General features: G+C 42.1%; 1 protein-coding gene across 2 annotated transcripts in view; it reads left to right on the plus strand.

Moving 5' to 3' along the window:
* CFAP251 (cilia and flagella associated protein 251) overlaps positions 1 to 23,003 on the plus strand; it is a 2,280,288-nt gene that overhangs the window by 2,030,600 nt on the left and 226,685 nt on the right. For both annotated transcript variants that reach the window (XM_044068613.1, XM_044068614.1), the window contains one exon: positions 15,642 to 15,732. In XM_044068613.1, coding sequence (XP_043924548.1) covers positions 15,642 to 15,732 — 91 coding nt within the window. The remainder of the gene's footprint in view (positions 1 to 15,641; positions 15,733 to 23,003) is intronic.

The following is a 23,003-nucleotide window of genomic DNA, read 5'->3' on the forward strand; positions in this document are numbered from 1 at the left end:
TGCTGGTTACCAAGCCATGTTTTCAAATAGGAGCCCCGTTGGAGTTTCTTCTCTTCTTTTTCTTATTATTCGTTATTGTGTTCATATCATCTAGAAAGGGAAAATGTCAGTGTGGGAGGCAGATTCCCCATAAAGACCATCATGGTCTTTTTTGTTTGGCTGCTTCTGACGATCATACCCAGTTTTCTCTCTCTGGCAGGCGTTTGTGCCCAAGACCCTCCATAGTCACTTCTCCTCTTTATCCATATACCTGGAAAACCAACATCTTAACTTGTTGGCTCAGGGTGCTTTGATGGACACTTCCCCTCCTGGGGGCTAGCCATCAGCCAAGAAAAAGCCCAAAAAAGTTAGGACCAGTCTGGCTGCTGTCCAGCTTCCCCCCAGATGTCTCTCTTGAGGCTGGTGAAAACCCTGAAGACCATCTGGTACTTCCTTCAGATTCCTCTGCCATGACCCGGCTTCTTGCATGTTCTCAGAGGCTTTTCAAATATCTGTGTCTGATGTTGCTTCTTGCATGTTCTCAGAGGCTTTTCAAATATCTGTGCCTGATGTTTAGGGAACCAAGGGGGATTCCTCAGATTTATTGAGGGAGGAGTTTCATACAACTGTTATAGAGTCACGTCAGGAATCTGATCCTCTGAGGGTGTTTCAAATGGACTTCCCACAGAAGCATATTTCCCCTGTTGTGAAAGATCCCCAAAGTAAATGGCAGGATTTCACTCAGAATTTATTCAGTGCTTTGATGGCCTTGAAGCTTCCTTGAGGAGTCACTATTCCTGCTCCCCATTGGTCTTCCACTCCAGTTAAGAGACCTAGGTAACTGGATCCTTTAAATAAGGATCTGGACTCAGGGGAACAATCTCTATCATATTCTTCCCAAATCCCTTCCCCCTTGGACTACAGTTTAGAGGAGGAGGATTCCTTTACCTCAGACTCCCCTTTAGAAGAGCTCTCCTTTGAGGATACCATTGCCCGCATGATGGACTATTTTAAGTGGGATTGTTCCTATGTCTCTGTTATTCAAAAAAGGTATTATGAGCTCCTACAGATGGAGTCTCTCAAACCATCTGCTGTTCCTCCTGTTCTGGCTGCTCTTTTAAATATATTTTCTTCAGCTTCTGTAGCCACTGACTGTCAGCCTCCTGCACCAAAAATGCTGGATGGTTTTATAAGGTACCTGAAGAGTGCAAATTTCTTTATAAATGCTCTTCTGATTACCCTTCTGTTGTATCAGTCTTTTCCCAGAGGTTCATCACTCTCTTTTGGATCAGGACACCATTCAAGCCATGCCTCCCACCCAGGTAAGAAAGGATTTTTATTCCAGAATGTTTTTGGTCCCATGAAAGGAGGATACATGGAGACCAATTCTGGATCTTTCCCTGCTAAACACTTTTTTCAAGATTTCTTCCTTTCAGATGTTATCCCTTCAGATGTTGTTTCCTCTTCTACATCCTCAGGCCTTTCTGGTTTCTCTGGATCTCAAGGATGTATACCTTCACATCCCCATCCATCCTGTTTTCAGGAAATGTTTACATTTCTCTGCCACTTTCTTGCATTTTTAGTTCTCTGCTTTGCCTTTAACCTCTCTACTGTCCTACGGGTATTCACCAAATGCCTCACTCCTGTTGTTGTTTTTTGCAGGATTCGAGGTATTCTATTCAGATTTAACCCTATCTAGATGATCTGCTTACTCACGTTCCCTTGCCAGTCAGTCTGCTTTAGGATCTCTGAATTACTATTTGCCTATTACACAGTGTGGGGTTCACCATAAACCTCCATTAGTCAGTTCTGATACCTTCCCAGGATCATATTTTTCTTAGCTGCAGGCTTGAAGATGGTTCCCATGTTGGCATCTCTTCATGTCCCCTAGCTCTGCCTCTGATAACCTTTTTCCAGTCCCTTCTTCATCTTGCATCTGTCACAGGCAGGGAATCTCTCAGAATCCTGGGGTCCATGGCTTCCACCATTCCGATGTTCTGTCTTCATATGAGGAAAAATCAGTGGTATCTCAAATCAGTGTGACTTCAGCATTACCAGCCCAAGGAATTCCCGGTGCCTTTTCTTCCCCATCACAAGCTCAGACTTCAGTGGTGCATTCATTAACTCGCTTTCAATCTAGGCTTCCTTTTCAGGCTTCATTTCCTGTTCAGGAGCTTTTTACAAATACCTCAGACATAGGATGGGGTGCCTTCTTTGCCCCCATGAAGGTTCAGGTTCTCTGGCCTCCTCATAAGAAGTCAGACCCTGTCAACATAAAAGAGATGAGGAGTCTGCTTCTGAGTCTACAAGTTTTTCATTCCCTCTTTCATCCCAGGCCTCTCAAAGTTTAAAAAAAAACAATGCTACAGTAATGTGGTATGTCAACAAGCAGGGGAGCATGAGGTCCTATCTTTTTTGTAGACTCTTCTTTGTAGCTCTTTAGGTTTGGGATCTAGCTATCTAGCATCAAGTGACTCTTCAGGTAGTTTACATTTCCCCAGAGCATAATCTGGTCTTTGAGCAGGTCCGTTACACAAGCTCACGAATGGATGCTTCAGAGAGATGTGTTCCCTGACATGTCCATTCGTAGGGTATTTCTCAAGGTAAATCTTTTTGCCTGCCTTCTGAACAGACAACTTCCTCTTTTCTGTTCCAGAATCCCAAGTTCTCTGGCTTTGAAAGTGGACACCCTGTCTTTTCCTTGGAAGGGGATGTTTCTCTACGTTTCACCCCCTTCCTCTGTTACCATGAGTTCTGCACAAGATCAGGCAGGACTGTCTCAAAATCTTGCTGGTGATTCCCTTTTGGCCCAGACGGCATTGAGTTCTCCCTTGTTTTTCATTTGACCAGGGGAAATCAACACAAATTACCTCACCGGGTGAATCGTCTCACACAAGACAAGGGATATCTTGTTCATCTTCACCTGTCCACTCTTCAACTGACACTGTGGGTGATAGGGTTTTGATCCCTTTTAAGCACCTCTTTTCTGAAGATGTGCTCCTAGTTCTGCAGGATGCCTGGAAACCAAATACCAGAAAATCCTATATGTCCAAACAGAAGTGATTTTCTGTCCAGTGCCTCTCTCACCATCAGCATCCCTTAACTGTAGAGATTCCTCTGGTTCTCTCTTATTTGTGTGATCTGCTCCATGCTGGGGTTGGCATATTCTTCAGTTAAAGCTCACCTCTCAGCAGTGTCTGCTTATCTGCCCTTAAATCCTACTCTGGTCTCTAGATTTCAGGTCAAGTAATTTCTTAAAGGTATCCTTCATATCAAGCCCCGTCCCCCAGGAAGCGTACTCTGTCTTCCAGGAACCTTCTTTTGTTATTCTTTTCATGGTAAATGTCTGTCCTTATCTATAAAGGCACATTCTGCTAGGGCAGTTGTCTCCTCTGGTGCCTTTTTAAAGGTCTGGATACCAGTTCCATTCTTGAGACTGCTTCTTGGCCCTCTGTTCATACGTTTACTAAGCACATTACAAGTTGGATGTTGTTTCCAGGGCCAGAACAGGTTTTGCCAGAGCTAGGAGTGTTCCTCTATGCCTTCTTCCTCCCGGTCTTCCTACTGAGCTCTTGTACTCTCCCTCGGGTGAAGAATACTGCAACAGTGATATGGCAAGACATAGTACAGTTGTGTAAAGTCTTACCATAACAGTAGATATCCTGTTCACTGTTGCAGTATTCGCTACCTCCCTCCTTCCCCCTCTGTCCTGTCTCTTGCCCTGTGTTCTGTTTCCTTCCTGGCTGAGGGGTTCTTCTTTCTTTTTCCTTCTGGAAGCATATGTTCTTCTTTGTCTCTGAAGGTATTTTGTTCTCCCTGGGGGCATTTTCAGTTCTGAGTTTTTGAGTCCATATGTCACCTTTATGCCCTTGTTTATGTTTCAGGAAGGAATTTGGTGGAGGGCCAGCACTAACAGATAACTGTAATATATTATACTCGTCAAGACTGAACATTAAAAAATTGAACCACAAATGATAGCACAGAAAACCCTATTTGGGTTTTTTCTTAATGACAAAGTAATGAAATATTTCCTGTCAAAGTTAGACAGTACAGCTGAATGAGGTATGTTTTAGGATTTAGGATACCGTCTTTCCATCTACATTTTATATACATATATATATATATATATATATATATATATATATATATATGTATTTTTTTTGTATATTTACGGTTATCCTGTTCTTACTGGCTTGGGCAGTAGGAAGCCTTTCCTGATACAGATTAAAGCCATGGTCCACATTCAGAATAACCAAATATTACTTAAGCTGATGTCATATTTGAATATGTAGGCACAAGACCAATGTAGGCAGGAGCACTTGGCAGGAGATTCATGGCAGCTTGAGCCTAACTGATGGTGCTACGGATGAAATCTCTCCAATGAAAGAGACTAAGGAAGGTAAGGTGTCCAAATGTAATAATCAGGTAATGAAGTGCTTATGTCTGAATGATCTTTTCTTAGAATTATTACAACCTCACTCAGTTGTACATTTTTTATATATAAGAAATTATATAAGAAAATTGACTAAAATTTTGGTTACTGAAGAAATAAAATAAATTAGGAGACCAGGTCTGCACAGAATGAGTTTTTTTTTTAATAAATGTTTACAAAATAGTGGAAAGGAAGAGAATTTACTTGAGAGAAAATGTGAGCAGGAAAAGGGGCAGATGAGGGTGTTACTAAGAGGAGAAGTAGAGAAAGGGATTAGTAGAATTTAAGAAAGCCAGTCTGCAACATTGACTATGTACAGCTTGCAAGTTAGGAAGACAGTTGGAAGCTGAGCTCAGTGAAAAAATAAAAGCAGGGTTATGCAGTTTGACCACCAGAATCAAGGGAATGACATATCTGTTAGGAAGAGCACTTGTATAGAGCATAAAGGAAGAAGAAAATCTGGGTGCTTCAAAGAGTTGTGCATTGCAATGCGAGAGGGCTTTGGTAAAGACCATTGTGCTTCTGAGGTGAATTCCTAGGCTCATTATAGAAATAGTTTCCCATACATTATGCAAGGATCTAGTGAAGTTTTGTCTGGATTATTGCTTTCAGTGATGTACAAGAGCATGCACTTGGTGATTACCATCATTTTTATTTATTTATTTTACATTTGTTGACCAGGATAGTCCGAGTGGATGCATGTCCATTTTCAGTGGAGGCCCGGGGAGAAAAGCTCCAAGGTAAACAGATACAACAAAACATATTACAAACAGAATATTAACAATGATTACATAAGCAAACAAGATAAACATGTTCCACAGGTTAAAGTTAATCCCGAGTGAAAGTCAGGAGTAAATTACACAGTAATCTGATTAACAGATTTTACACATTCTAGAAGAGAGTTAGCCAGGCTTGATACAATGACATAGCCAGTTTAGTGCCAGATGTTGTGACCATGATATGTAGAATGGAAGAGACAAAAGTACAAGAAAAGATACAGAGTAGCAGCATGTTCATACAGGGTACAGAAAGAAGAAGCTTGGTATAATATGGCAAAGACACATCATCAAGACCAACTGATGATAATCTCAAATAGGAGGAGGAAATGTAGAGAAAAGGGTAGCAATTGAATGAGGAAAATATAAGGATTTGAAACATTACATGAGTGTAAATCCACAGAGGAAGCTAAAATGGCAGAAATGGATGGGTATAATGGCCGTGAGTTGAGTGGAAACTATAGAGAGCTCATAGGTTCATAGGATGATAATAGGCTATTGGCCCAGAGGCTCTTATAAGCCTAGCCAAGATATTTGCCCATGTTCCCTCAAAGTCAGCACCTGTTTTCCCTGTCCAGCAGGGACACAGGTGGGAGCCCATGTGTATATTTTCTGTTTCCCATCCAGTCGTCCAGGTTCCTCTTAAAGAGTGCTAGAGAGGTACTCTGCTTGACATGGAGAGGGAGTCTATTCCACAGATGGAGGAGTCTTTGGGACACAAATCTATCCCACCAACAAGTTCTATTAATGTCAAAGATCAGCTTAAGGCCTTGCGTGCAGGTTACGCGAGTAGAGTTTGTCTTACGAATATGCAGATATGGATATCATTGCAAAAGTCATGCAATCTTCAGCACATATCAGAGGTCTTTTTCTGGGCTACCTAGTATAATCACAAAAGTGATTTGTGACACCCCCCCCCCCCCCCCCAGAGTTACACAAAAAAAAGGATGACAATACAGAACAGTAAATGTCAAACATTTGTGTCTTTTTAATTTTTTATTTCTTTTTTTTTGCAGGTAAAGCCTCCCTTTACCCTCTTGATGTGGGGGGAGGGGGTAAAGCTGCCCACTTGCTGAACTCAGAAATCACTGTGCATCAGCAAAAAGGGAATATTCCAAAACACACTGATCTCAAACTTAGTATATGTAAGCCTGCATTTCCCTCATTCAGTTTCTCCATTCCAGGACTCATAGTAATGAGTCTTAGAATATCAAATAGTTTCCCTACTTCTGCCTTCATCTTTGTTAAGTTCGTATATTTTAATCTTGTATAATACTACGCCTACTGTAAACAACATGCCCACAGAACAATAGCAGGGTATAAATCTAAAAAATCTATATGTAGGAATAACATACAACACATGACTCTGACATTATAGTGAGTGCATACAAAGTGGGGATGAAAAAAGAACTCTGCAGAAGGAGAGAAAAGAGAAAAGTTGGACTGTTTACTACTGAAAATGTTTTGTCTTAAGAAATGTAGCACTCTTCAGGAAAGTGTAGGGCATGCATGCATGAACAGTGATATTTTCTAAATAGAGACAGTGAAAGTAAATCTATGTGTACATGTAGCACTGGTATGCCTGAGTCTGTCAGTAAAGTTCAACAACAGTCTGAGTCTCCATAGGAACAACTAGCATAATACAGGTCCTGCTCACATTTTCTCTCAAGTAAGTGCTCTTCCTTTCCGCTATTTTGTAAAAATGTAGAGTAGAGAGTTGATTATCCAAACTAATTGGGAGCTAGGGTAGTTTGGATAATCAAACATATACTTGAACTGGCTAAAAATCTTCTAAAATCGTGTTTTTTCTGCGCACAGGGTTCCTATTACTTTATCGAAAGATAGCGTAATCGAACGATCAAAACTTTGAAATGGCAGCATTTCGAAGATCGCATTGTGGGATCGCAGTACAGTGAGGATTGGAATATTTGCCCTTTCCTCACTGTAGTGTGATCTCGGAGTTGGAATATATATTTAGCAGGGGGTGTGCAGCCCCCCACAATACAAGCGTCGAAATGCTGCCATTTCAACGTTTTCATAGTTTGATTACATCATCTTTCAAACCCCACAGGGAATACACTTTTCAATGATTCACTGATTTCAGTGGACAATAAAAAATATTTTTCACACACGAGTGGGCTACAAGCTCAAAAAAATACGGGCAAGCAAATACGTATAACTTTTACAAGTTCAGACCTTATGAGTTTTCCTACCTGAAAACTTTGGAAGGCTGTGTTCGGATAATTGACGTTCTGGATAATCGACTCTCTACTGTATAAAAAAATGTCTAGCTCTGTACATACCTGCTTTCCTGATTCATCATACATCTCCAGTATTGTCACGCGATAATCTAATGTGACAACAGAGAATTATGTCAGGGAGTTGATTGGATGAAATTACCAATTACCAGTTTTTGTTGGTGTTGGCAGTCTGATGAGGTCAAGGTGAGATGTCCACCTGCACAGCTGATGATGGAGCTTCAAGTTGCATTATGGATCCCAGAAGGCTGGTAGAGGAACAGGTTTGAGTTATTGAAGACTGCTTTGGAGGGTCTGCCATAGTCCATTGAAGGTTTACCCAAAGTCAACTCTGGAGGTTTATCCCGCATAGAGGCCATTTGTGTGCATGGAGGGGGTGGGCAGGAGATCACTCAATCTCACACAAGAATTTGCATGTATTTTTGTCTCCCCACTTTGTATGTGGCCAGGGAAATAAAACATAAATAAAAAAAATCCCAACAACAGCCTGCCATATTGCTATGAAGCAAATGGTCATTTTCCACATCTCACCATTCACCACTAGCTTACCCTTCTGACTCAGTTCAATAAGGTCATTCCTTCACTAGCTGGGGATACCAACCCCAAAGTGTTTTACATGGAAGTCAAGGCAACCTGCAAAAGGACAAGGAATGGATGAGCTTAGGAGTGGTGCCACTGGCATAGCCAAAGATAGAAGGAGCTGAAGGGGCTGAACAAGAAGTGGTTGCAGGAGAAAATCTTTAGAGTCCATCCATTCTACATGACAGATCCTCTTCAGCCGACCACCGACTCTAGTTCTGAGTAACACAACAACCCTGAAAAAACTAAGGTGGAGCACAATGCAGCCCTAATTTTTGTAGGGGTTGTCCATGAGGACCATAAAATAGTTAATTATAAGAGAAACAATATATTTAGGTGGAATACAAGAATAAACAAGAGACAGAAGGGAAAGAGAGAGACAGACAGAGAGAAAATATAAGGATGCAGGTATTGGTTATGTAGAACCATGGAGGTAAGAGCTCTGTGAAATCTTTCTAATGCTACATATGAGGAATCCTTTCAGGAAATTAACAACCTGGATTAACTGAGAGTTTTTAAACCTGTAAGTGAGTGTGTGTGTGTGTGTGTGTGTGTGTGTGTGTGTGTGTGTGTGTGTGTGTGTGTGTGTGTGTGTGTGTGTGTGTGTGTGTGTGTGTGTGTGTGTGTATGTGTGAGTGTGCGTGCATATATGTATGTATGTATATATATATATATATATATATATATATATATATATATATGTGAAAAACAGCCGGCAGAAATGAGTATCTCTGCATAAAAGTTGGTCATATCTTTGCTGAATCTAGAAAGTTAATAAAAATAAATAAATAGTAATAAATAAATAAATAAATAAAGTTAACAATATGACAAAGAGTAAATGTCACTGACAGTAAATTCTTTGCTAAAAATGGACAAAATTTAGATGTTATGTAGTCCTACCTCGCCGTAATTCCTGCTGAATGGGATCGGAGCTGATATTCGGCTCCGACTCAGCCTATACTAAAGCTCGAGAGCTTTTTACTGGCTCGAGGCTAGCCCCTATCCCATGGTGTCTCACAGCAATTCCCCAGATCTTGTTTGCCGCAAAAGCTTTGAGGTTGTGTCTTACTGGCTTGTTGGTTAAGCAGAACAATTTTTTACTTATTTAGTCCTTTTCTACCACCTTTTTCTGTCATATATGTATCTTAATAGTTTCTTCTGTATTGTGCATCTGTTTTTTGAAAGTTTTCAACCCCTATTCCCCCCTTAGGACTGTACGGCCTGTTTAAATTAGAGGGCCGTAGTGCCCATTTAAGTTAGAGGGCCTTTCCTCCCTGTGTGTGTGTGAATGTTATAAAAAAAAAAAAACTTTTCTTCTTCCTTACACTTTTATTTTTTAGTCTTTAACTATGTCTAAAGATAAAGAGAAGGATCATCGCCCTTCAGGCTTCAAAAAATGTGATATGTTTGCGCAGAAAATGTCTCTTACAGACAGCCACACCAGTTGCGTATATTGTCTGGGCAAAGCCCATTTACAGGAACCTTGCACCTTCTGTCACGCTTTTAGTACAAGAGTGTTAAATGAAAGGAAGAGAAAGCTTATTGACAGGGGTGTCATGACCAGTTTCTTCCAGGAACAGCTGGAACTTGGTCAGGCAGCTCCAAAATCTTCAAAGAGCAAATAATTGGCCCCGACTTTGGAGCCGACCAAAAAGTCTAAAGCATCGAACCAAGGAGTTCTGGTTCCAACTCTGCTTCATCTTTGGTGCAGTCTATTCCATCAGTTCCGAGACAGTCTTCGGTACTGCAGGTTTTGCCTGACATCGAGACTGTATCTCCTATTTTGAGATCTCCTATTTTGGAGAGAAGGAGGTCTCTTTCAGTTTCCACCAGATCCTCTGGGACCCTATCAGATGAGGACATTGAGAGGTTGGTGAAGAGGTTGCATTTGGATCCAGCTCTGGCTAGAAAATTGACCCCAAAGGTCTCAGAGCTGTCCCCGTACCAATCACTGTTCCTCCTCCGACTGCTTCGCTCTCGGAGCCTATTACATCAGGTTCCTCAGTCTTCGACCCTTCGGCTCTGGGGATTCAGCCTATTTCCTTGGAGCCAATTACTCTATCCTCGATGGCTCAGTCTGGAGCCGAGGGTTCTGGGAGCCGACGCTCTTGTGTCGACTCCGAGGGGGACAGTCACCCTGGGTTCTCTTTGGAACCGACCCTCCCTCTCGGAGCCTTGGCTCGACTCAGCTCAGCTCCCACTTCTGCTTCGGAGCCGTTCCCTTTTGCTAGGAGTTGACCATCTACCCCCTCGGAGCAGAGGTCTTCTTCAGAGCAAGGGGGAAAGGCTTTTGAAGCTATAGAGAAGGCTTTATCCTCTGCCAAAGCCATTCCTTTGGAACCTGTGTCCCACCAGCAGCAGGCAGCAACCTCTTTCCCCCTGCCACCCCCACAGAGTAGAGAACCAGAGGCTCAAGTAGCCCCCATTGGAGGTGCACCCTCTTCCGAGACCTCCCCAGATTATCCCACTGGAGAGCTCCCTCGGAAGAGGTTATGTAAGAGGAAACATGTCGGCACCCCTGAGTCTGTCACATCAGACACTGATTTAGAGGAATCAGAAGGATCCCCTAGATCTCCCTCTGAGGATGTCTCCTTCTCTGACATCCTAGAAATCCTTAGACGGAGGGGGGATTGGAAGACCTCTAACCCTACTGAGGATGAATCAGTGTATCTTGAGGCCTTTGGCTCCTGACCTTCCACCTCTTGGGTGACACCACCTTATGACCAACGTTTGGGGGTCATTTCGTGGAAAGCATGGACCTCTCCAGATTCAGTGGAAGCCATCCTGAGGAGCCCAAACAAATTTATGACAGCACCTGAGGACAAGTCTTTCCTTAGCAAGGGAGTTCCAGTTGATGCTATGGTGGTAGCAGTGGCCACCAAGAAGGAATTATCTGAGACGTCTTCTAATATCCATCCTCCTAACAAGGAGTCCAGGATGATGGATAGGTACGGGAAGCGTACTTTTTCTTCAGTGGCATTTACACTAAGATTGCTGAATTACCTGACTCATTTCATTTGTCTTCAAAGGGATCTCCTGAAAGAGTTAGGAGATACCCTCCAGGGTTCAGTATCTCCGGGTTCCATGGACAAGGTTTCCGCGCATCTCTCCACCATTACTTCCATAGCTAACTCCTCCATGAGGCTGATCTCATATGCAGCAGATGGAGTGAGCAGGGCAGCCGCAGCAGGAATAGCCCTCGGGAGACATTTGTGGATGTGTCTTTGTAATTTTACAGAATCCTTCAAGTCTTTGATGGTTCATCTCTTTTTGGATCCCAAGTGAAAGAGTCTTTGACTAGGTGCGAGCAGGAAGGAAAAATTTTATCTGCCATTGGAGTCCATTTCTCTCTCCCATCCAGACCCTATCCCAAGGGTAATACAGGAGGGAAAATGTGGTTCCACAAATCCCAAAAAGGTTTTCTCAGGCACAAGGTCAACCCTCCCCCAGGGGCAGAGGGGGAGGATATAATGGAAGATGCCACCCTTGCGGCAGAGGAGGTCCGCAACATCAGGGAGACAGAGAAGCTTTCTCTGATCGTCCCTTCCATCGACCCTGAGGGGTTGCCCGACTCTGGAGGCAGTCGGGGGTCATATATCGCTGTATCCAAGCACCTGGGTAACTATGACTCAATATTGTTGGGTACACACAGTAATATCCAGAGGTTACCTGATTCCCTTTATTTCAAAACCCCAACAAACCAGTCTCTTCCAGACGGTACCACTCATCCAACTAGACAGTGCAACATCACAGGTCATCTCATTGCTACAAAAAAGATTCATCCAAGAAGTCCCCACAGAGCAAGTAGGATCTGGAACTTACTCTCGATTCCTTTTAGTTCCAAAACAGAGAGGGGACTGGAGATCAATTCTATATCTCAGCAGGCTCAACAAGCATGTAAGAAAATCAAAGTTCCGAATGGTCACTCTGCAGTTGATATTTTCCTTTATTGGGAAAGACAACTGGGTGTGCTCACTCGATCTCCAGGATGTGTACTACCACATCAAAATAGACAGGCGCTCCAGGAGACACTTATGCTTCCATCTGGGAGCCAGCCATTTTCAGTTCAGAACACTGCCCTTTGGCCTCACTACAGCCCCCAGAGTGTTTACCAAATGCATGGCAGTGGTAACAGCTCACCTGAGATGTCAAGGATTCCAGGTGTTTCCGTACCTAGATGACTGGCTCCTCATTGCTACCACCAAGCATCAACTTATAAGGACCAGGGACGAGACTCTATCCTTGTGCGCCAGCCTAGACATCACTGTCAACTTGCAAAAGTCAGTCTTATCTCCCTCGCAGAATATTGTATATCTAGGCTCAGAAATAAACACAACCACCTTGTTAGTAAAGCTAACACAGGAAAGAGTAGAATCTCTACGCAGTCAGATCAGATCCTTATTAAACAAACAAAGAGTCCAGGCCAGAGTAATCCTTCAAGTCCTAGGGACTATGGCTTCTGCCATCTTATTAGTTTCTCTTGCTCGTCTACATATGAGGATTCTCCAATGGATGCTGTTTTCACAATGGTCGATGCAAGACCTTCCAATATCTCACCAGATATTAATAACAAACATATGCAAAAGTGATCTGACATGGTGGTTACACATGAAACAACTTGTCATAGGTCGTCCACTTGTTCCTCCCCAAGAGAAAGCAGTTTTGACCACGGACGCTCCCAGATAGGGTGTGGGGAGCATTATCTGGTAAAGACAGTCCAAGGTACTTGGTAAAACCATGTGAACCACTTACACATCAATGTTCTGGAGATGAGAGCGGTGCTATATGCATTGCTAGCACTTCACAGCTCCCTTCCCACTGGAATGATTGTGATTCAGTCAGACAACATGTCTGTTGTGTGGTACATAAACAAACAAGGGGGAACCAAGTCTTACCCGCTTTGCAGAGAGGCCTTAAGAGTTTGGAAATGAGTGATGGATACTCAATGCTTCCTGATAGCAACACATATCCTGGAGAAATTCAACGTAATAGTGGATAAACTCAGTAGAGCAATTCTGATGCCTCACGAGTGGTCCCTGAATCCAATGGTTGCGAAAGAGATCTTTTACAAATGGGGCCAGCCTTGCTGCGACCTATTTGCCACTCACCTGAACACCAAACGCAGCAGCTACTTTGCCCTCACTTCCCATCCCTGGATGTCACCCAGGGATGCTCTAGTTCACGATTGGCCCCCGGGACTTCTCTATGCCTTTTCTCCCATTCCACTCATACCCAAAGTAATACAGAAAGCAAGAGAGTTGAGGAGTTCCTTGATCCTCATTGCTCCTTATTGACCTTGACAAGTTTGGTTTCCTTTCTTGTGGCCCTACCTTTTGGAGGAACCATGAATTCTGAATCCATCTCCAGATCTGCTGATTCATCAGTCGGGACAGTCCTACCCCTCCATCCACACCCTCAAATTGACAGCATGGCTGCTCCAATTCCACGTATAGCCAGGTGCATTCCCTTATCCCTAACAGTCAAACACATTCTAATTTCATCCCATAAACCTTCCATTCAGAAACTATATTCTAGCAAATGGAAAAGGTTTTCCTTTTGGGCTATAAACCAGGGCTTAGATCCATATACAGCTCCTTTATAATCCATTTTATCCTTTCTAACAGCAATTTTTCATGAAGGAGTGGCAGCCGCTACAGTTAGAGTTCAATTAGCTGCCATTTCCAATTTCATTTTGGTTTCATGGAAAATCCAATCATGCAACACTCCCTCTGTAAAACCTTCTTAAAAGTTCTTCTTCTTAGGCCCCCAATAAAACAACCTTTAGAACCCTGGGACTTAAATTTAGTCCTCTCATCTTTGATGTCTGCACCCTTTGAACCATCGTTGTTGTCAGTCTTGTTATCATGGAAAACCCTGTTCTTGGTAGCTATAACATCGGCTAGGAGAGTCTCAGAACTTCAACCCCTAACTCTTCAACCACCTTACATTATCTTTCACAAGGATAGAGTCTCTCTTAGGACATACCCTTCCTTTCTCCCTAAGGTATGCTCAGAACACAACCTGAATACTACCATTGAGCTACATGTGTTTTTTCCAAACCACTCTAATAAATCAGAGTATAGACTTCACCAGCTAGATGTCCACAGGATACTCAGATTCTATATACACAGGAGCAAAGAATTCAGGAAATCTGATCAACTTTTTGTTTCCTTTTCTGACAAAAGGAAAGGCTTACCTGTTTCAAAAATTACTCTTTCAAAATGGCTTTTGGATTGCATATCCTTTGCTTATCAACAAGCTGGTAGACAATTACCGTTAAAAGCTAAAGATCACTCTACTAGTAGCTTCTTCATGCGTCTTTAGATCTAGGCTCCCAATTGACACTATTTGTACAGCAGCTACTTGGGCAAGACCACATACGTTTGTTGCTCATTACAAATTGGATTTGGCCTCCCGGGACATGTCATCCTTTGGGTCCACTGTGCTGAAGAGTCTCTTCGCTTGAGCCACCCAGGATAAAGGTGCTAGGGACACTGTCCTATCCAGCAGGAATTACGGCAAGATAGGACTACATAACATGAAGAAGTTATGTACTTACCGTAACGTTCCATGTTTGTAGTCCATCTCGCCTATATTCTTGCATCCCTCCCTCCACCCCCCCTTCCCATTTCTGGGGGACCTAGTGGACCTCTTTTTGGGGCTACCTGACTTTGCTATTTATTGTCCACCTGGAATGGATTATGTTTCTAATTCCTTGCTGTATTTTTACGGCTTCTTTCTCATTATTATTACCTGATAGGTATTTATTACTTTCTTGCAAACTAGATCTGAGGAATTGCCATGAGGCACCATGGGATAGGGGCTAGCCTCGAGCCAGTAAAAAGCTCTCGAGCTTTAGTATAGGCCGAGTCGGAGCCGAATATCGTCTCTGAACCCATCCAGCAAGAATATAGGCGAGATGGACTACAAACATGGAACGTTATGGTAAGTACATAACTTTTTTTTCTAGAAGTAATTACTGTTTCCTCATTTTAAAGTTGAGCAATATATTAAATAATGTGAGAGACTGAGAATGTAGCAGATACAAATTCCCTGGAGCTAGGGAACTAAATTCCTATCATAGCATAATACAGAAGATTCCATGGTGATGATATCATGGATTTCAAAAAGCCTCCTGGATTGGTAAAAAAAAAAAAAAAAAAAACTAGATAGAAGAAAGGCCCAACCAAGCCAGTCTTCACTTTGTAATACATTAAATCTATAAAGAACTAGCTGGTTATATCTGTATCATAGGAGAGATTGTTAAAATGTGTGGTAAGTATGTGAACAGTTTTACTCCCCTACATTACAGTGTTGTGGAACTATCCTCTTCACTGTGAAATGCAAGAATAAAAATCAGACGAGTTATCTCCCCCTCCACCACCACCACCAGCATTTAATAAGAGGAAGCAGCAGCGGTACACTGAGTTTGCTCCCTGCTTGCTTACTCCGTTTCCTGACAAATGATGCATGTTCACTTATGAACTTGTGGTGTGCTGACTTTTGAAATCTTTGTTGTGAAACCCTATATTTTGAAACATATCTCAAACACAAAGGATGTCTTCTGTCTGTGTGTTATGGTTTAAAGAAACCTAATGGTGGTACTTTCTTCTGCAGGGCTTTGGAAGCTGCTGCTGCCCTTGGAGGAACAGATCTGATCCCATTTTATGCTTTACTGGATGGTGGTCGAGAAGGAGAACTTTTTAAGGTAAACATATATTTCATTCTAGTATGGTTCTGTTATTTTTAATATGGAGAAAGTGCTATTTGTGTCTTATTTATTTGTGTTTAATGTTTTCACTAATTGTATAATTTTATCTTCCTGGATAGTATCCCAGAAAGAACTGTTTCTGAGATCATACTCATGAGATCATACCCATGCGCACATATTGTATAGTAGGTTGAGTTCATTGCCAATATATTTATCTGTTAGACACAGTGTCAGGCTTCATTGTCCAGATTTATTCACAGATTATCCCATTAAATTGTTTCTTTAATTTTCAGAGTGTGAAGTTGTGTAGTGAATATAGCAAGCTTTTCTATCTGTGAAAATTCTCTAGTATCCAGTTTTAATTCTCTTTGTGAACTCAGGTTAGTTTTATGATTCCTATACCAGTATATCATTCAGTAGGGCATAAATACAATTTTAGGAAGTGTATGCCAAATTTTAGACTGACCTCCCGTCCCTCCATACACAAACACATGACAGCTAAGGCAGTGTTTGTTTCTGGACAGCATGCATTTTCACTGCTGTAAAAAAAAAAAAAAACCTGAAATGGCAGGCTTAAGGAAAAATAAATAAATGAATGAATAAAAATGCATTAAAATATAAAAAGCCATTTAACAAAATAATTAATGTAATAAAATAAATTCCATTTTTTAAAATTTGAAATGTAAGATATCTTTTTACAACAAAACATATTCCCTGGGGGTTCAAAAACAGTTTTATACAGCTGCTGAATAGCTATGGCAAGCACTCCCAGATGTACAATGCGTCTCAAAGCTAATGATCAATGTAATAGGAAGTACTTAGAATATGACATTGAGCTAACTAATAGGTTAATAGGTTCATAAGTGTTTACTAGGCTAACAACCACAAGGGTCTTTTTAAACCTAGCCATGCATCCCAAATTTCTGGCAAGTTATATTACCCTTGATAAGTGTAAGCAGGGGCTTGGGGGATGAACCATTTATAGCTTTCATGTGTCCATTAGAGACTTAAGTTCCAAACCAGGGATAAATGTCCTGTTCCCCATCCAATTGTCCAAGTTACACTTGAATTGGATTAGGGAGAAACTCTGCTTCACATGGATGGGGGAGCCTGTTCCAGAGACGGGGTAATGTCTGGGATACATACCTGTCTCTCCAGCAGGGCGTATTTATATCACAGTTATGGTTTAAGTCTTTAGAATGGGTAGTTCTGGTGCTGTTTGTTTTGTGGATATACAGGAGGTCCATCAGAGTGGGATCTGACAATGCCCTGTATGACAGGCATAGATCTCCCTCCTCTTACATTCTCTACCCCTCCATTTTCTTTTCCCTTGTGCCAGGACCTTCCATTCTGGCACTGTATGCCTCACTACTCTTATCCTTAGGTTAGCAATTTCCCATTCAAATAACGATTATGATGAATCTATGATTGTATGACACATAACAGTTTATATCTATGTTCAGTTTTTCTTTCTCTTCAGACATTGTATAAAATGAATCTATTTTTGCTGTATGTATCCCCACATAATTGTATGCTTAATTACTTTTCTCCTCAGGTCCCTGCTGAAAAAAGGCATCTGCCAAGCCAGACCAACCCGGTTAACAAATGGCAAATAAATAAATAAATAAAAATGCCAGTAGGAGACAGAATACAGGAATAGGGCCTTGAGGAGGTCTGCACAGGACATATTACTTACACCCTGTATTCTTTTAGTGAGAAACCTCTGTGGATATGCGTGGTTAAGTACATACCAAAGGGGGGGCATTGTACTCAATGATAGGTCTGATGAATGCCAAATACAATGGAACAATGACTTCCTTTGACCTAGACGCTATACCTATGTCGTACGTTGTACAACATAGAGTGATTTCCTCACTACTGTAGACACGTGATGGTTAAAGGCTAGATTACTGTCTATATGTGTCCCTAAGTCCCTGACTACTGGGTCATCTCTAAGGGGTGTGTTGTCAATATGATAGTTACCAGGGGTGGATGACTTCCTGAAGGATTCTATTATGCATTTCTTGGCATTTAGTTTTAGTCCATGGCTCTAACACCAGTTGGTTGTCTGTGTCAGCCTACCTGGAGAACATCCATGTCAATGTGGGATTCAATGACAGCTCTTAACTTGCAATCATCTGCAAATTTAGTCAGCCAGAGACCATTGACATTGGGCTAGACTTCAGAGAAGTTGTTGTTGTTTGTCTTTCGGCTTTTCCCGGTTAGGGGTCGCCACAGTGGAACTCCGGTCAGCTAATGATTGGCAGTAGATTTTCATGAACGCTGAGGTGCCAGCTCGACATCCACCCTTCAACAAAGGCATGCCCATTTACGCATGTCTTTCAAACGCCACCCAACCGTGGGGAGGACATGCAGACTCCACACAGAAGGCACTCCCTGCGCTCCAGCTGAGAATCAAATGGGAGAACCTCTTGCTGTGAGGCAACAACGCTACCGCTGCACCACCACGGCAAATGCCAAAAAGGAGCTGTCCAAGGACTGATGCCTGAGGGACTCCACTTGTGACTGGCCTCTTTGTAGAGATGGACTCCCCAATTCTGGCTTCCTGGGTCCTGTCTGTAAACCAGTTGGCTATCCACCGGGTGGCATATAAGTTTGTACCTAACTTCTTGAGTTTGTCAACAATGCCCAAGTGGGGTATTGTGTCAAATGCCTTGGCCAGGTCAAGGTAGGCAGTGTGAACCATTTTGCCCTCATCCATTGCTTTGGTGTCCTTCTCAAAGGAGTCCACCAGGTTGAGTAGGCATGACCTGCCCTTAACAAAATAAAACTGGGCTGGGTCCAGTGTCTGGAGGTTTACTATATCACTTTTGATAATTTCCATGATAATTCTTTCCATGGCTTTGCATATAAGACTAGTGAGAAGTATGGGTCTTTAGTTTCCAGGGTGTGTAGATGGCCCACCGTTGTGCAGAGGGATGACTGTTGCTGTTCTCCATTCATGAGTCACAAAGCCTGTTTGGAGGCTACAGTAAAATAGCAACTCCAGAGGGCCTGATAGGTCATGTTTCATGCTATTTAGAAGGCATCCTGGGTATAAGGTGTTCTTGGCCTTAGAGAGAACATTAAAAACCTATTTCTTATTGATAGCAGGGTGAGTTATATTTGATAGTATTTCCTGAGGGAAGGTTGAGGAGGACAGAGGGGTAAAGTTGGAGATGAATTTACTGGCTCGTGGGTTTGCTATATCTTCTGGCTCAGTATAGGCGGCTCCATTTACAATGAGCTCTGCACACAACTGTGCATTGCCTTTGAAGCAGTGGACATAGCTAAAGAATGCCTTGTGGTAGTCCTTGACCTGGAAGGCCAAACTTGCCTCAAATTTGGCTTTGGTAAACTTTATTTGTCCTCTGAGTTGTTTTAGTTTGATGAGAGTGCTTTTATCCTGATGGGTGCTGTACTTCCTAATTTTTGCCATGATTTTCTTCCTTCTGTTATACAACCTATTGATTTTGTGATTCCACCACCTCTATGCAGCTATTAACATGCTTGTGCATAAGCAGCGGTGTTCTCAGGGTTTAAGGAGGCTTGAAATTTTGCCAGGTTGTCACTTAATAGGAGGAAGTCAGCCTTAGAGTAGTTCCTGAATATTCCAGGGTTAGCTGGGTGCCTAGTTTTTTTTTTACTTCAAAGGAGACCATTTTATGGTCTGATCTTTCTGGGGAAGACATTACAGTAGGGGTGTGTGTAGCACTCTCCCATATTAGCAAGGACCAGATCCAGTATGGTTGCACCCCTGGTTGGTGTATTGATGATCTGGTCCAGGGAGTTTGTGTTTACAAAATCCATGAATCTCTGTGCCTGCGAGTTTAGTGTCATATAGGATTCCAGGTTAATAGTGCGGTAATTAAAGTTGCCCATGAATATGGTATTGGGTTGGATGGCAAGTGTTTCCAATAAGTTTAAATAGATGATATGGGTTTCCTGGGTCATAGAGGGGGCCCTGTAGCTTGCAAGGAAGTGGTACTGGATTTTACGTATGGTGATTTGAACATGGAGCAGTTCAAGTGCATTGTCCTGTTTTACCAGCCTTGAGGTATATTTATTTTTTATGTAAATTGAGAGACCTCCACCTTTAGTCCCTGTCTGTGTAGTAGCTGGTCTAAATGCGTGGAGGGCATTATAACTTTCACTGTCAGTATGCTCTCTGGGGCTTTAAGCCATGTCACAGTGACTGCACAGATGTCAGCATTCTCTAGGCTAAGAAGAACTTCTAGGGAGTAGAGTTTTTTGTTTAGACTTCTAGCATTGAGCAGTAATACCTTTAGATTTTCTTGGTTTTGATTTGCTATGTCGGAAGTACTTTCAGTTTGGCATTGCCTAAAAAAGGCACTATGGGGGAAGACAACGTTTTAGCTAATATTCAAAAACCTAGAGGAGAGAGGTGCAGACCTTACCTGGCAAAGCAGCCCATGATCTCTTGACTGTTTCCTTCCATTCTGACAAATATTTCACTCCCTTAGAATGACACCAGAAACTAAGCCAATTATTAAAGTCAATGATCTTTTGTTCGCATTGTGGCATCATCCCTGGAGAAGATAAAATGCTGCTCAGTGCTAGGCTCATACCAGCCTGAGACACATATTCCAAGAGCTCCATGATGTCTCTCTCTTCATATAGTCTAGAGAGGTGTGTTCATAGGTTCATACGTTGGTACTAGGCTATCAGCCCTAGGGCCTATATAAGCCTAGCCATAACAATTCCCTGGCTATTTCTTCCCACAGTATTTACTTCCCTGGACCCCTGTCTAGCAGGGCGACTGACGTGATCCCGGGGTGAATTTCTCAGGTCAATTATTCCCACATGGACTATGACTAAGCCATATTGGTAAGTGTGGTCCAGTGACCTGAGTGTGTGCATAATGTGGCAGATTCTAGCCCCTGATAAGCAACTGACCATGACTTTTTTCCTTACTCAGCCTAGTGAGAGGGACATCAGTTTGTCTCATGATGGAGTCTCCAGTGATCAGAATGTTGGATTGTGTGGTGGCTTGCCTTATGGGCTTAGAAGTAGAAATGTCATGAGATGTGGCTCTGTGTTGATGTGGGTGTTGTTTTGAAAGGGTGCATTTGGGCTGCTGAGGATATTTCTTATGTGTACTTTGTCTAGGAGGTCTTTAGGGTTTAGGAAGGTTACATTTAAGTGCCTCAGCATATGTGGGTTTATATGTCTGCTTTTCAGTTGTGTGTGATGGGTGCAGTATATGCACTACTGACAACCTTATTGACATTAAGAGTACTTTTATGTGACAGCTTTGCCTCCAGTGACATTGTGTAAATATATCTCTCACATACCATATCAGGTTTTTTTGAGAATTAACTGGTTGTCAGTAAACATGAGGCAATTTTTGCATTGCCTCAGGATGCCCATATCCACCAAGCTGGTAACAGATATACTGGGAAAGTTAATATCCGTGGCAACAAACCCTTTCTTATTGATTATACAGTTGGAGTGAGAACCTATAAATAGCCAGGGAATTGTTATGGCTAGGCTTGTATATGCCCTAGGGCCGATAGCCTAGTACCAGCCTATGAACCTATAAAGCAATGTCAGGAGTATCCAATTTGAAACTGTGGGGACAGTGCTTGCAACTGCAAACTAGTCCTGTGGGCAACTAGGTATTGGTAAAATTTCAGTTGTACTTTTACAGGAAAAATGTCACTCAAGGTGTCTGTGTCTGTACAGGACACTACCAAACACCTGAAGGGAAACTAATACATAGACCCTGAAAATTTAAAGATGAAGTCTTTAGGCAGATATTCTGAAGTTAGAAATAAATCAAGCAGTACTTACTGAAAACAAAGAATTAACTTGTCAAGAATGATGAAAAGAGGGGAGGCGCGTGAATGGCTACTACCTAGCTATTAATAGTGCTGGTCTCACAACAGCTTCACTCTGCTGGGATACAATACTCCTTTGCTTCTTCTCTCACCAGAACCAAAACATTAGCACCACTCCCAAGATAAGAAGCAGGCCACAGCCTGTTTGGTGATCCACAGTCTTGTCCCAGATGATGCAATGGTCTGTAGGCTTGTTATAACCTTTTCATGGTAGATGCCTTGAACAGCAACCAAACCAATCAGGAACACGAAGCACAAACATTCACTGCCTAGCCAGAAGCAGTCAAGAATAAATGCACTCTGCTCCTCTCACCAGGAGTAGAATATAAGCACAAATTCCAAGCTGTCACATATGAAGCAGTTATTAGGCTTTCTGGTGATCAGTAGTCTTCAGGAAATAGTGTCCCCATGTTCTTTCTCTCACCATGAGAAAACAAAAGCATTAATCCTAAGATGATTATTGAGAAGCAGAATGTGGGCTCTCCAATAACTGGTGGACTTGCAATAGATGTTTAAAGGTAAGATGAAAAACATGGGTTAGTATCCTAAGCACTGCAGTGTGCACTAAACAGTTAGATATGAAAAAAGGAACAAGTTAAGCTTTAGCTGTCTAAGTGGAGAGCCACTGAGCAAGATAGATTGAAAGAGAGTGGGCAATGTTGTATTCTGATTCCATGAAATACAGTGGGATGGCCAATAAATTTAAATAGTTGAAGGGGATTGATTTCACAAAATGATAATTTTTTGCTTACTGACAACAGCCAGTGAAAAGGGGATATGTGGTCAAATTAACATATGGGGCAGGGAACTTAAAAGACAGTTGTGTTTAAGGATACAAAAGTAAGAAGGTGGGAGGGAGGGAAAAATTGTGTGGGACTCGCAAGAGACACAGCTGTGGTCTCTTTCCTATTTTTAATATGCAATTAAAAGCAGAATACAAGTAAAACACAGTGCAAAGAAAACAAATCACCATATACAAAATAGAAGAAGTAATAAAGTAAAACAAAATACAAGAAAGCAAAAGAAAACTAACCTTTCTCTCACAGCAAATTGTGGCAAAGTCTGGGTGAGCTTTTCCAGTAAAGCTTTGAAATGTTTTATTTTACCTCCTAAATAGAAGGTTTAATTTCTAGCTCCACCCTGTCAGTTCACAGATAATTCACCTAAATTGACCTGTTCTATCCTCTGTGTAACTCCGTAATTGACCCATTCTAATTTCTGTGTGACTCACAAGACACACAGCTGTGGTCTCTTTCCTAGTATTAATACCATTGGGTGATCACCCAGGAGCACTAGTAAGCCCCGGCCACCTCTTCCAGCTGGACATCCTTCAGTGACCGTTTTCATTTTAAAGATGGTGGACCCGACTGTGACTAATAGTACACAGCAAAACAATGCACTTCGGAG

The sequence above is a fragment of the Protopterus annectens genome, chromosome 4.part0 (genome assembly GCF_019279795.1).
Source record: "Protopterus annectens isolate FY-2018-M chromosome 4.part0, PAN1.0, whole genome shotgun sequence".
Lineage (NCBI taxonomy): Eukaryota > Metazoa > Chordata > Ceratodontiformes > Protopteridae > Protopterus > Protopterus annectens.